The following is a 13291-nucleotide window of genomic DNA, read 5'->3' as shown; positions in this document are numbered from 1 at the left end:
CATACATACAAGCATACGGGTCAAACTGAGAACCTTTTCTTATGGTGGTTAAAAACGGTCTTCTTATGCTTACGTATTTGTTTACTAGTATTAAAATGTTGCACAAAGTAATTCATTACCTACGTGACAAATTCAATTCATAATATATAAATTTAATTAAAAAGGCTACTTATCCCTTCTAGAATATCTCCAACTTAGCAACAGAGAGATATGATAAACATCACTCAAGAGCTCAAGACGGGCATTTTTTTCATAACTTAATCAAGAAAACAGAGAAATCCCTCCCTTAAAATCCCGACATCCTTGCTAGCCTTTTCATTCAATACGCGAACAGTCTGACGTAAGCCATCAATGCACGGGCTTACTACAGCGGTATTGTAGTAAGTTAGTATCAGACGGTCCGCCACGCCGTGCGGACGCGTCGCTCTGCCGCTCTGTACCGCATACAGCTGTCAGTTACCGGGACCGCAGTGCTAAGGGACTGTGTACTTTGTGAATCTAGTGCTGTTTTTGACAGTTTCAGCTGAGTCTGTTGTGTTGTGTAGAGTAAGTGTTTTATATGGATATGTGGATGACTTCGCCGTCCAGTTTTCCTAAAACATAATAATATAAATTAAACACCATGTTGTTTATATTCGATACGGTTTGTTTAAGTCGTCATAGTAATTGTTGAGTCTTCATGTCAATAATTTTCCTTATTGAATATTGTTTTAAATCACGTTCAATGCGATGTTTATAAGAGGCATTCCTAGACTTGTTAACCTTCATACGAGCACTAAGGTGTTATACTACAGTCTTACAGGAACGTGTATACAGTATCACGTGATAATGATACCGAAATTATTTCGCTAAAGATTTGACGTTAGTGGGAACGTGTCATTTTGATTAAAAAAATGGACTGGCAATTGTCGGGAAGGGTGCTTTGTATTGCAACATGTAATAAGAGCAAACCGACCTAAGGTTCCCTTTTATTCGCATCGACACTTTACCTAACTTAACTAGTTGTATTGTGGAAGTAATAATGAGCTCATTATGCAGATATTATGCGTAGGAAGTTTCATGCAGGGCATTCTACAACTCGACCATAGATTTTTTCCTAAACAAGATTTCTATTGGAATTCTTTATATGAACTGGTTTTTGTTTACTTCTGAGACTTGCGAAAACATCCGCATAGCTTCATATCATATGCTTGATTATAATTTTATAATCAACGTGTAATACTAATTAGTAGAGTAACGTACTCCAGTTACCTGTTTTTCTCATCTCATGCCACTTGTCTATGTTTGTCATTATTTTGTCTTTCGTGTCAGTTACTTGACGCAGTTTTTGGTACAGTTTTTCACATAAGAATAACACTTTGTCTCTGAATTATAGTTCTCATTACTCTAATGTTGTTAATGATGCGATGTCAGTGTCGTTAATGTTTACCACGGTGTAATGTCGATAATCATCAACTTAATTCATGCACACAGTCATTAGACGTCAAACACTACGAGACTCATTTACTTGCATTAGTGACGTCATTATGTTAAGCCGCATCCATATATGTGGTATTTTCTATAAAAAGGGACCTTATTGTCGATGGCGCTTACGCCATTATAAACGATGCTCCGAAATAAATACAATGCCTCGCGACGCTGTGCAGCGTAAGCGCCATCGACAATAAGTTCCCTTTTCATAGAAAATGCCCCATATTGCATTTTGTATTCTGTGATCATATTAGTTGACAACAGAAACATTTGATACGCTCGATCATTTTTTTATGGAGCTGGTTAAAAATTTAGCATGTGTCTTAAAGAAGATTTGTCATTTGACACATAATTTATCGAAAATAATAAATAACACACTCTTACCTCATTGTTATTCACTAAAACGGGACTTAATCAGCGTTTTACATCCTTTCCTTTTTGTCTTTGCAGTCAAAAAATCACCAAATATTTGAAACTCGTTTACTAATCTCATACATAATTAATTGGACACGATCTTCATTTAAATAGGTACACATTTGTTAGCTACTTTTATGACTTTGTTGTCAACAATGTCAACCGACGATATGCCTAAAATGTTCGTAATTTATTATCACAGCAATGGCACTCGTAGCATTGACCCTTTGTCCAAAGCCCAGCTGGGGCTAATCACTATTTACGTTTAATTAACTTGTAAACAATGTTATTTACAGAAATATGTGGTATTTTCTATAAAAAGGGACCTTATTGTCGATGGCGCTTACGGCATTATAAACGATGCTCCGAAATAAATAGTATGCCGCGCGACGCTGTGCGGCGTAAGCGCCATCGACAATAAGGTCCCTTTTCATAGAAAATGCCTCATATAGTAAAGGTTCTCGGTTGCGTATGGTTAAGGTTAAGCTTAGGTTTCCATTCAGACAGTGCCGTTCTATATATGCTTAAATCTCGCAAACTTCTTTGAAAAAGAGGTTATAGGCATAAGATGGCAACTATGGCAAGTCATATTTGCTCAATAAGCACGTCTATTGACAAACCGAGCCTTCAACGAAAAGCTTAGTCGAATGGAGGGAACCTCCTACATGTACCTATATTCGAATTTAAACTATCGTGAGACATAACATTAAGAGTCCCCGGCAAGCTCGGCCGAATTTCACCTTCCCATACAAACGGTGTTGGAATGTAATTAAACTTTGCACATACAATGACATGAGGTATATCTATGCCTGTAATTAGTTTATATAGCTCCAGCTTATAAAACAAACGAAATAAAGCAAAAACAAGTTTTGTATGAAAAACTTAAATTGGCTGTATTTTTTTAACTATGGTATCTGAAGCTACATAAACTAATTACAGGCATAGATATAGCTTATCCTATTGTAAGTATACAGTTTTAGAGCAATGTAGCTAGTCTTTTAAAATGAGAGCGTAACTACGTTTGTATGGAGAACCGAGCTTGCCGGGGGCTCTTAAGCTAATTTTACGGTTTCACTCACGTGATTTTAGTCAGTCGCGCGACATGTAGCTCCCGCCTGTCGTGACCGCTACTCACTCATGCTCTGTTAGTGCTATAGTGCTTGAGAATGGAGACCTAGACTCTCCGAAACATGTCGCGCAAGTGACTAAAATCACGTGAGTGAAACCGTAAAATTAGCTTAATGTAGATTTACCTATATTATTACAGACGCAGCAGCATTTGCTGACATACATATTTATTATTGTTAGTGCTTGCACAAGACTTATAAAGAAAGCTAAATATAAAAATTTGTTTTACTAAAGAAGGCCTTAACATTGAAGCCTTGAGCATTTAAAGTTCAGCCAACAGCCAACTCACGACACATGCTTGTCGAGCAAGTTTTCACGTGGGGTCAATTGGGTCAAAACATATTAACGTTACGCAAATCACAGCCTTCACGATACCGTGAATAATATTATGTATGATTTGTCGGAAAACAGTGACGTGGTTGGTTACTTTCTTTGCACACGAGTGTTTTCTCTTAAAAAAAGTCCTTGTCCGCGAGAAAATAGTTTCTAGCGCTTTCTCGCCACTCCGCTGGATAGATGCCTAATGTTAAGGTTTCTCATTGGACAGCTGCCTAAAGCTAGGGCTATTTTCTGGTGCGGAATTGGAATTTGATCATTCAAATGAATACCGGTTTTTTGTGATTCCAACTGAGTCATCGCAGTTGCATTCCCTCGGACAATGTTCGCGATTCATCGGTTTATCATACTCGTACTTCCTCTGTCGCTTCCGCAGCCGCTTGTCAACTCTGATAACAGAACTGTCCATTTGTGTTCTTTCCCGTTGATTTGATAACTTGACGAGGATTTTTATTATTTGAGACAAGTAATATGTACACATAAATCAAACATGTTGACGGAAAACCGTTCCCCTGAAACTCATAGGTACCGATTGTATTTTGGTAATAACATTATTTTATTGTTCTACTTTGAATCGTACCTACATACACAGCTGCTTACTCAGCTAACTCACCGGAATGCCATATATGTACGCCGCTTTGGCGCTCAAAAGGGTTAAGTTATTCATTGTAATTTGTAACGCCTTTTCGAAATACGGGTACTCGTAGTATTCTGAATCATCCATTTGTTTTTACGTTACTGATAAACGCTAATTCAGGTGTGACAACCTTGTCGAAAACAAAGATAAGCAAACGCATGTAGAGTTGTCAAAGTGCCAAGCGTCCGCAGCTATCTTCAGTATCGTGCGTTCCTTACGGGGAAGTGTATGGCGCGTGGCCGTGGCGATGTGTTTACATGTGAGATTGCTCTGCGACGCGCTGTGGTGGCCGCTGCTGGCACGGCTGGCCCGCGCTACCAGCACTTACGACGACGACTATGATCAGGTCTGTCTGTGCTTTCATCCATGTCTTCACTGCTATCATACGCTAGGTCACGCTTTTGCAATTATATGTTGTTTATTTGTTAGGATTCTTCGCAATAAGCGCTTGTTCATTAATTTCTAAATAGTTTTTGTTGTGCTTGACCAACTCTCGGGTAATTTCCCCAACCGCACCATCAAACTCACTCATTCGTTCGGTTTCATGCTTCTTGTGCAATATGTGGGGATGTTTATTCATTGGGTCTTTTCGTACACCGCTTTTCAAATCCATTGTTAGTTTGTTGTGCTTACATCTTTTTGTGTCCTTTCACTAAGTGGCTTTGATACTGACCTGACTTAGCAAACGTAATTTCCTCATCCAAACCGAGGCGGCGAGGTCATCACATTATTTCCTTTGTTGCGTTTTCTAATCGTCCGTGGCTTGTAGGCGTTAGAAGCGTGTGATGCGCTCGTGAAGTGATGTTCATCAAAGCCGGGCCTCCGGCCGAGGAGGAGCGCCGGGGTTCGGTCTCCAACTGGTTTTCTTCACTACGGCGGGGCGGACGACGGCGGCGCGAGGAACCCTCACCGTCTAACTACGGCTCTCTGGGCCGGCGTAAGGACACGCAGCCCCGCGGCAAGACCAGGTCTGCCTGGGACCTAACATCTGTATCTAGACTGGTCTGTAATGCTTTATTGCTTTCTTTTTTACCGTTACACTTTCGTTTCTATCAATATTCCGCTCTTGAAGCGTGGGTACTAAGTATTTGAAATCTGTTTATTTATAAAGTAAGTCATTGTCCAGAGTGGTTCAGAGCTTGTATTTAGCGACTGGCCTGTATTACCATCTATTGTGTTTAATGATCTATTCACATCTTTACCGGAGACGTGAGTGTAATCAATATACTTCCGATCTAATCGAGACATAAATGACATATTCGAAAACTACTGAAAGAATTCTTATATCTTTCAAGCTTAGGTTACGCAAAATGTCACATTATACGTACCTACGCTACGTGGCGCCCGTAGATTTGGCACTGTTCCAGACACGCTGCATCTATGACGCTCTCGCTGCGTTGGCGATTCCACTACATACCTATATTATTTTTTACACGACCCAGACGGTGTATGTTCCATCAAATTATAACAGCGTATTTCTGACCATGTTTTATGGTTTATAGAGAATATTTAAACGACAGCGAACTTTTTTGATTCATGTAATGTTTTCTCTAAATTATATAATTTAAATATATAAATAGGCCTTAGTTTGACATTGAGCAATAAGAATTTTGACATAAATCGATAAGCACGTGTATGTAAATAGTTAACATTTATTATTATGATGATGATAATTAGTTTTAATCTCACGAGCTACACCGCCACTCAAGTTAAATATTTGTATGCCTCATATGGCCAAAAGTGATGCACTTAATTATACATGTATGTAACACCTGTTTGTTAACACTACCTGATTTTGGATATACATGAATTGAATTGAGACACATACTATAGCCGCCCGGATTTGATGTAATTCTAATTTTAAAGTCCATTTTATAAAAATGTAAGTATCTCACTAGATCTAGAATACGCAGTAGTTTGAATTGTCTTTTCCAGAATATATTACGATGTTAATTCTCAGTTATCTTCGTTTTAAGAAGTATTTTTGTTTCTAGTGCACGATGCCCAGAATACCTACAGTCGTACATGTTATATCGTTAATGTCATGTCATTCTGAAGCTGATTGATGTACGTAATGGCTTGTAGAACATTTTTGCTCGCAAACACAAGTTGTTTTCGCGTTATCAGTATCACTAGACCGGTCCGATAGCGGCTGATACGCTGAACTCATCGAAAGGAGCCCAACTGTGAAAACATTTATCACTATTGACAATATGTGAGTCATAAGGCCTTCACATAGATGTGTCTAACCGTATTTTTTTGAATGAAAGCCGGTTTTGAAGTCAAGATACGAATGAACTTACAGATTTTGTTATCGCTAAGATATTTTTCGATAATTTCGATAGTCTTATCAATGTAATCTGTTTAAAATGTTTAAATTATAGGTAATGAATGAATGTCTGAATAGTCGTTAAACTATTGCATAAGCCAAGTTTCTTTGCAATACCACCGAGTAGGCCCTAATAAGGAGAATTGGATTGAACTTAATATAACAAACATGGCGTTCTATAAGGGTTCCTAGTTGACTACGCAATTCTAAAAAGGCAAGGTGTATAAAATCTACAACGAATTCAAATTGAAGGTTTATAGTTCCCCGGAGGCTCAAGCCAGACATGGCTGCATAGTCGCATCCAAGCGTTTTCTTTATATATATTTTTCATATTAAAGTCAGGGAAACATTTTTCTTAATATGTATATGAAAAAAGTTTCCCATATGTTACAAATTTATTGTTAAAATCCTTTGGTTAGTGCAGAAATTGTACGTTTTTAATGGAATCCGGACATTAATGTGTTTAATAGTGTTAAAGATATCCGAAGCGTTCGAGGAAGGCTGCACCCGACTACAAAGTGGATGCCGCATCCGCTAGTTAACAGGCCCAGTATTGCTATTGCTATGCTCGACGAAGTCTCCACTCAAACTTGTATATCTGTGACCTCAAGGTCCGAAACAACACTTAGTACAGAAATCAATGTATAGCAAAAACAGTGTTTGACAGCGCGACAAAAGCACGCGACGCAACAGTCGTGACTAATCCCGACATTCCTGTTTCTGACTGGACACGGATGTGTGAAAGCATCAACCTTTACTGCTAATTGCTAAGAAAGGAAGGATATGTCCCATCCGGATCCCTAGTTGTTACATTTGCGCTTGTCGTCGCTCTGACATAGTGCAGTACAGTACGCCCGACAAGTATTCGGGCTACATCGAATGACAACATCAAAAGTAACAGCTGAACGTACCCGATCATGTATGGTTGCATGTACTGGCTAGCCTTCTGTACTCAGGGCCTCAGGGCGACACGAATAACGCCAGCGGCTAAGCTGATGCGTTCATGCGTTGGTTATTATCTTAGTATATAGCTCAAACGCAGCGAGGGGACAACGTGGACACAGTAACATAATAGCGTCCACTTGTTGCTTACCACTGTTTTACTGATCTCTTTGTTTGTAAAGAGATTAAATAACGCCAGCCTCCTTGCATATTACTGGCTAGCCTTCTAAGATCGCGCGGCTGTACTCAGGGCGATACGAACAGCGCTAGCGGCTAAGCTGCGTTCGTTATTATGTACCTATATAGCTCACACGCAGCGAGGGGACGGCGTGGACACAGTAACATAATAGCGGACATTTGTTCCTTACCACTGTTATACTGATCTCTTTGTTTGTAAAGAGATTAAATAAGGCCGAGCTCCTTGCATATACTGGCCAGCAGCCTTTTACAATCTTGCGGCTATACTCCTGGCGACACGAATAACGCCAGCGGCTAAGGCGCCATTCATTTATTACGTAAGACGATTTTTGCCAGGTTTTGACCCAATCCCTCCCCTATGTTAGAAAAAATAAGAAAAGGCTGACCACCTCCCCCCTATATTGGCTATATTTATACGGTTGGTTTGTTTTAGTGGTTATTTTTCGAAAAAAATATTTTTTTGGAACGTTTATTTGTACCTTCAAAGGTTCTGGAACCCGTTTAAGCGAACTCTGCACCATGTTTGATAGCATAGAGTGTGGGCCATTGTTATTTTAAACGTCATAATATCATAGATCTTTGTGATCTTACGTAAGAACTATGAAAACCCACTCCCTTCCCCTTGTAAAAAAAAATAAGATATGTTTGAACCCCCTCCCCCCTAAATTGTTTTACGTAATAAATGAATGGCGCCTAAGCTGCGCTGGTTATTACTTATATGATGATGATGATCTTTTCGGCCGATTTCGACCATGGCGACCACTTCGACTCCTAGTAACTAGGAGCTAGCTGCTCCCACGCAGCGAGGGGACGGCGTGGACACAGTAACATAATAGCGTCCACTTCCACTTGTTGCTTATATACCACTATTTTACTGATCTCCTTGTTTGTATAGAGATTAAATAACGCCGGGATATGTGAGCGCTAAGAAAACATTGACTTTTCAATGCCCGCATGCCTACTGTTGACTTTCCGTTATGTGTTTTATATATTGGGCAATTTGTTGGAAATTATTGATCAAAGTTACGTATTAAACAATTTCATGCACGACTGGGAAAGCAAAACACTACTTCTTTACTCGATTTGCAAAGTGTACCTCGTTCGTATGAGGTTGAGGTTCTTATACTCCAATACATTACACATCTATACATTTATTGCGTGCTAGTTAACGATATTGGTAATAAGACACATACTTAAAGTACTGTTTTGATACATGCAAACCCTTAGTGCGAATCATGCTTAATAGTAATAATATGGCCGTCAACAGTCTACAGTCAGACAGACAAACGTGTCCATAGACCACTTTATATTATGTATATAGATTCACTTTGCGAATTTACACACAATATAAGGTCAACATGCTAGTGCTCGACACGCTAATTAACCCAATAAATGACACCCTGCTGTCACTTCTATTGACAATTACTTAGATTCAAAGATGACATGTACTGGCACAGTGACGCGAGTATTCGGACGTCTATCTAAAAAAAAATAGGGGACATCTTACACAGATCAACCTAGCCTCAAACTAAGCAAAGCTTGTACTAAGGCTGCTAGGCGACGATATACTTGTAAAGATAAATATTTGTGTTCATCACACAAATAAATGCCCTTACCGGGATTCGAACCCAGGACCATCGGCTTCACAGGCAGGGTCACTACCCACTAGGCCAGACCGGTCGTCCACCATCATTCTTAGCACTTCTACTTATTAAGTAGGTATTGAAGCGAAACGCAAAGTATAATATCTAAAATATTGTCTGCTACGCGCTTAATTTACGAGCGAAGTTGCAAATTGTTTATCAAACAAGACAAACGACGATGGATCGGGTGTAACGAATGTCTACGAACAGATAATGGATGAGAATGCGATCGCTGTTGCAATCCTTTTGCAACTGGGGCGCATTCTGTCTTAGTAAGCTATATAGGTAGGGTTGCCATATGTATGTCGGGATTTCTCGATTTCCCCTGACATGTCAGAAGTTTAGGTTCTTTGTCAGGATCGCGAAGGGACTCGGCGAGTCAGCTAACCTCTAGAAGCTAGCAAAAACTTTGGTTGGGCAGAGGAAAGGGAAGAATATACGTTATGCTATAGTCACGGAATATGGTAGAGGGTAAACGCGCTAGTGGCCCGCAAAAGGTTTTGGAGTAAGGTTTTAATGGGCGCTTTTATACTTTATCGTAGTAATGGTAAGTAACTGTGAATCGTGGATAAACTGTGTTTGGGGAAAAAAGACTGCCCAGTAAATGTCAGGATTTTTAGGGTGATGTCCGGACTTTATTCAGAATATGCCATTTTTTATTTTACATGGCAACCCTAGCTAAAGGGGACAGCTAAACAGAGCTGACATCACAGAATACACAGATGTGTATCTCATAACGGCCATAATCATTGTTTACTACTTATTGCAAATATTTGAACATACTTAATAAAGCAATGAAATACGTGGCCTAATTCATATTATTAGATAATGCTTTTATAGTATACTTATGTAAGTTTTTTTTTTAAACAAATCAGTCTTACTTGCTGTATGCCGATGGCGACCATGCTGACAATTATTGTTAAGATTACAAAAAGAACAATTAATCTAAACTAGTTTTCACCAAGAGACACTTACAGAAAACTAGTTTTTACTAGAAAACGCTTTTTCATTGTAAATATTTTATTTTACGGTAACATATACAACTCAACTATGTACTTCAATTTCAAGATATAAATACGGAATATTTTACTAATCAGTATAAACAACCTATCACTTGAAACTACCGTGTGAGAGAAATGCATTTGACTATGAATTCTTTCAACCGTGAGCACGCTCTAGTACTGAACATGAACACCTAAAAATAGTGTTTACTCGTAGGCATAAAGTGTACCCTAAATAATCTCTACACATTGAAGTGTTAAGCCGTAAGCGCTACCGACTACCGTATGCCGGCACTATGTCATGTTGTATACTGACATTACTAACCTTAACAATGTTTGTACGACCTAATATTGTGCACATGTTCCGAACAATGGCCGTCATATGGCGTCAATATAGTTTCATGACCCATTATCTATACAATATTGTTTTTGTAATCGATTCATAGGTACAATACTAACGGTAGCGTTAGACAGGCGACGAATGCAATTTAAATTATTCAATCGAATTTTATCAACTCTATTAAACCTTTGTGATTGGTTCTTCTATTGTTAAGTATTAAATTCTCTAACAAAAGATTTATATAAACATAAACGAATTTTAGGTACAGTATTTAACGACTACTTAGTACAAATTGCACGGTGATCAGTTTGCGTATTTTATATTAGCTCGTGTCGTGAATTATACGGCGGTACTTATTTTCGAACAACGTACAAACGGTAAAACCTTCGAACTGGGTACCTAATAAATAAATTTCACAAAGAGATATTTAACTAAATGAGGTTAACAGTCTATAAACGCAGCCACTTTCCTTGTACGTGTACGTACACGTCGCGCGCTCGATTAGTAGAGACGTTGCAATTTGTGCTCCAGTCGAAGATCCTCGAAAACGGATCGAAACATGACGAGCGTTTAATCGACTTCATAATAAAGTATCTTTCTTAAAATAATTTTGATTATTGAAATAACATTTATTTATTTATACAGCTTTGAACATACAATAGGATATCAAGATTTACAGACAAAGGGAATTACATGAACTTACAGTTAGTTACATAGTATTTTAAATTAAACTAATGCTAACACTTTCGCATACACACATGCGAACAAAAAGAAAAAAAAAAGTTTAAAGAAATTGTGACTGTCGTGGAACACTCGGTTGGAACGAAGTTAAGAAAGGCTGATGGTGACGTGTTCATGTTCATCCTCATTTTCATTCTGATTAGCCTCATCATAGAGTAACTTATACTAGAGCGGTACTGTCATAGTAAATTTTGTAACCCCAGTAAATTCACTGCCATCTGTCGACACACTTTAAAACTAAAAATGAAGATTTATAAAAATACGATAGAATGTATTTAAATATAGATAAATGATTTTTTTTATTTGCATTAATTATTTTTATGATTTTGACCCATGTTCTTTCACTGATATGCGTTAAAATTGTTAAATAACAAACGAAACCGTCGACGCCATCTGTACGACTGTAGGCCAAAACTAGTAGCGCCCACTTACAACCCCTCTGGCGTTGCGGGTGTCCATGGGCGGCGGTAATCGCTTACCATCAGGTGATCCGTCTGCTCGTTTGCCTCCTATTTCATAAAAAAAAAAAAGAATCAAATTTTCTTGATTTTCGAGGCACATTTTTTCCTTAGACTGTATCCATCTATTACGGAGTTATATCTATCTTTGGTCTCATTACATAATGATTTCTCAATAGTATGGTCTGTGACAGCAAAATCTTACACTTGTATTCGCCTAGCCCTCATCCGCCAACCGTCCGATAAGGAACTTCGTTCCAAAGGATTAACAATAAGTTGCAAACAACTTAATTCATTAACGCCCAGAATAACTAAGGTCTCTGAGAGGGAAAACAAAATCTAAAAATGTTATGATGAGGTCACGATGAATACATTTTGTAAATCACGAGGATCAAATTAATTTAACAGTCTGATAATTAAAAACAGCTGGCTTTTCCTATCTCACAAAGCTGAAATCCAATCAACACGTAAAAGCTCGGCAGATTTGCTGTGTAGCTAGCTAGGAGTAGATATACCATGATATTGGTTTTCTGATTTGGAATCCCTTTTCAACTGTCATCCTATTTATTCAGACAGCAAATACAGAACGTATAATTTACATATTTGGCTTTCTACTTAGCTGCTAAGCCTAGTCTATATTTAGAGAATTTTCTCTGATATGATGATTTGATGAATTATATTGAACACCTATTTGCATAGCGTCCATTTAACTCTCAGGGCTTGTTATTGTTCAAGGCTGCTACGAAAATTGTGAGCCTCTGGTATAGGTTACTATGCGATTTTATCAAGTCCATAGGTACATTTTTTAGCGCATTATCTGTTTTCTCTCAGGAACATAATAGTTTTAGCGAAGCTGTATGGGTAAACAATCGTTTCGTTTACCTTGTTTATACTTATTTAATATCCTTCAGCAAATGTTTGATATTAATCATGTTTACCCAGCTATTATACAAGAAGCTCAGGGGTCGGATTCCCTTTGCTGCCGGCTTAACTTCATTCAGACATTAACCTACTGTTGGCTTTAATAAGCGAACTTCGCAGAATGACGGCCATATTTTACCTTAAATAGGCTGTGTTTATTAAAAGTTCACGAACCCGCATCATAATTAAAGCAATTATGTTTAAAGGAAATTCGTGGAGGGATTCAGAATTATTCAGATGTTTGAGGGAGGAGAAGGGGGGGGGGGGAGACTCGATCCCTTTACTCTCCTTTCTCTCTAGACCTGCCTCTGGTAGAAAGGTCGTTTAGGTATCGGTTAGGATTTCACAAGCAGTCGGTCCTCAATAAATTTTGACACTGAAATTTTGGCAATTCTTTAACCTGCATTACGCATACCACCCAGGCGCGGGGATAGGCCTGGGATGGTTATGTGGGACTCCCATATAGGGTAATGAGACCCATGGTATACCCACTAAACCCCCTTTTTGCCGCCTCAGGGCTATATGGCGAGGCCACAGGAACGCCGAAGTACTCTTCCGCAACCTCACCAGATCCTGTTGACCCTAACCCAACTAAATATGTATGTTATTTCTAGTATTATTCAATCCGCGACACAGGTTGATCAAAGTTAACCTGGCTGTTCAAAGTTAAAGCTCGTTATCGCGACCACATCTAGTTACCAACTGTAGTAGCAATGCTATTGACTCCGCACCC

The 13291-nt window shown here is 38.7% G+C and overlaps 1 protein-coding gene across 3 annotated transcripts in view; it reads left to right on the top strand.

Moving 5' to 3' along the window:
* LOC134744094 (cytohesin-1) overlaps positions 1–13291 on the top strand; it is an 80583-nt gene that overhangs the window by 4709 nt on the left and 62583 nt on the right. Inside the window, exons 1-2 of one of the 3 annotated variants that reach the window (XM_063677779.1) lie at positions 388–546; positions 4755–4987. The exons of 1 other annotated variant lie outside the window; for it this stretch is intronic. In XM_063677779.1, the coding sequence (XP_063533849.1) occupies positions 4787–4987 (201 nt within the window). In that variant the 5' untranslated portion in view covers positions 388–546; positions 4755–4786. Of the gene's footprint in view, positions 1–387; positions 547–4088; positions 4332–4754; positions 4988–13291 lie in introns of those variants that run through there. One more of the 3 variants, XM_063677782.1, reaches the window with a different exon arrangement.

This window comes from Cydia strobilella, chromosome 9 (assembly GCF_947568885.1).
Source record: "Cydia strobilella chromosome 9, ilCydStro3.1, whole genome shotgun sequence".
NCBI lineage: Eukaryota > Metazoa > Arthropoda > Insecta > Lepidoptera > Tortricidae > Cydia > Cydia strobilella.
This window is presented reverse-complemented; position numbering and strand designations above follow the sequence as displayed.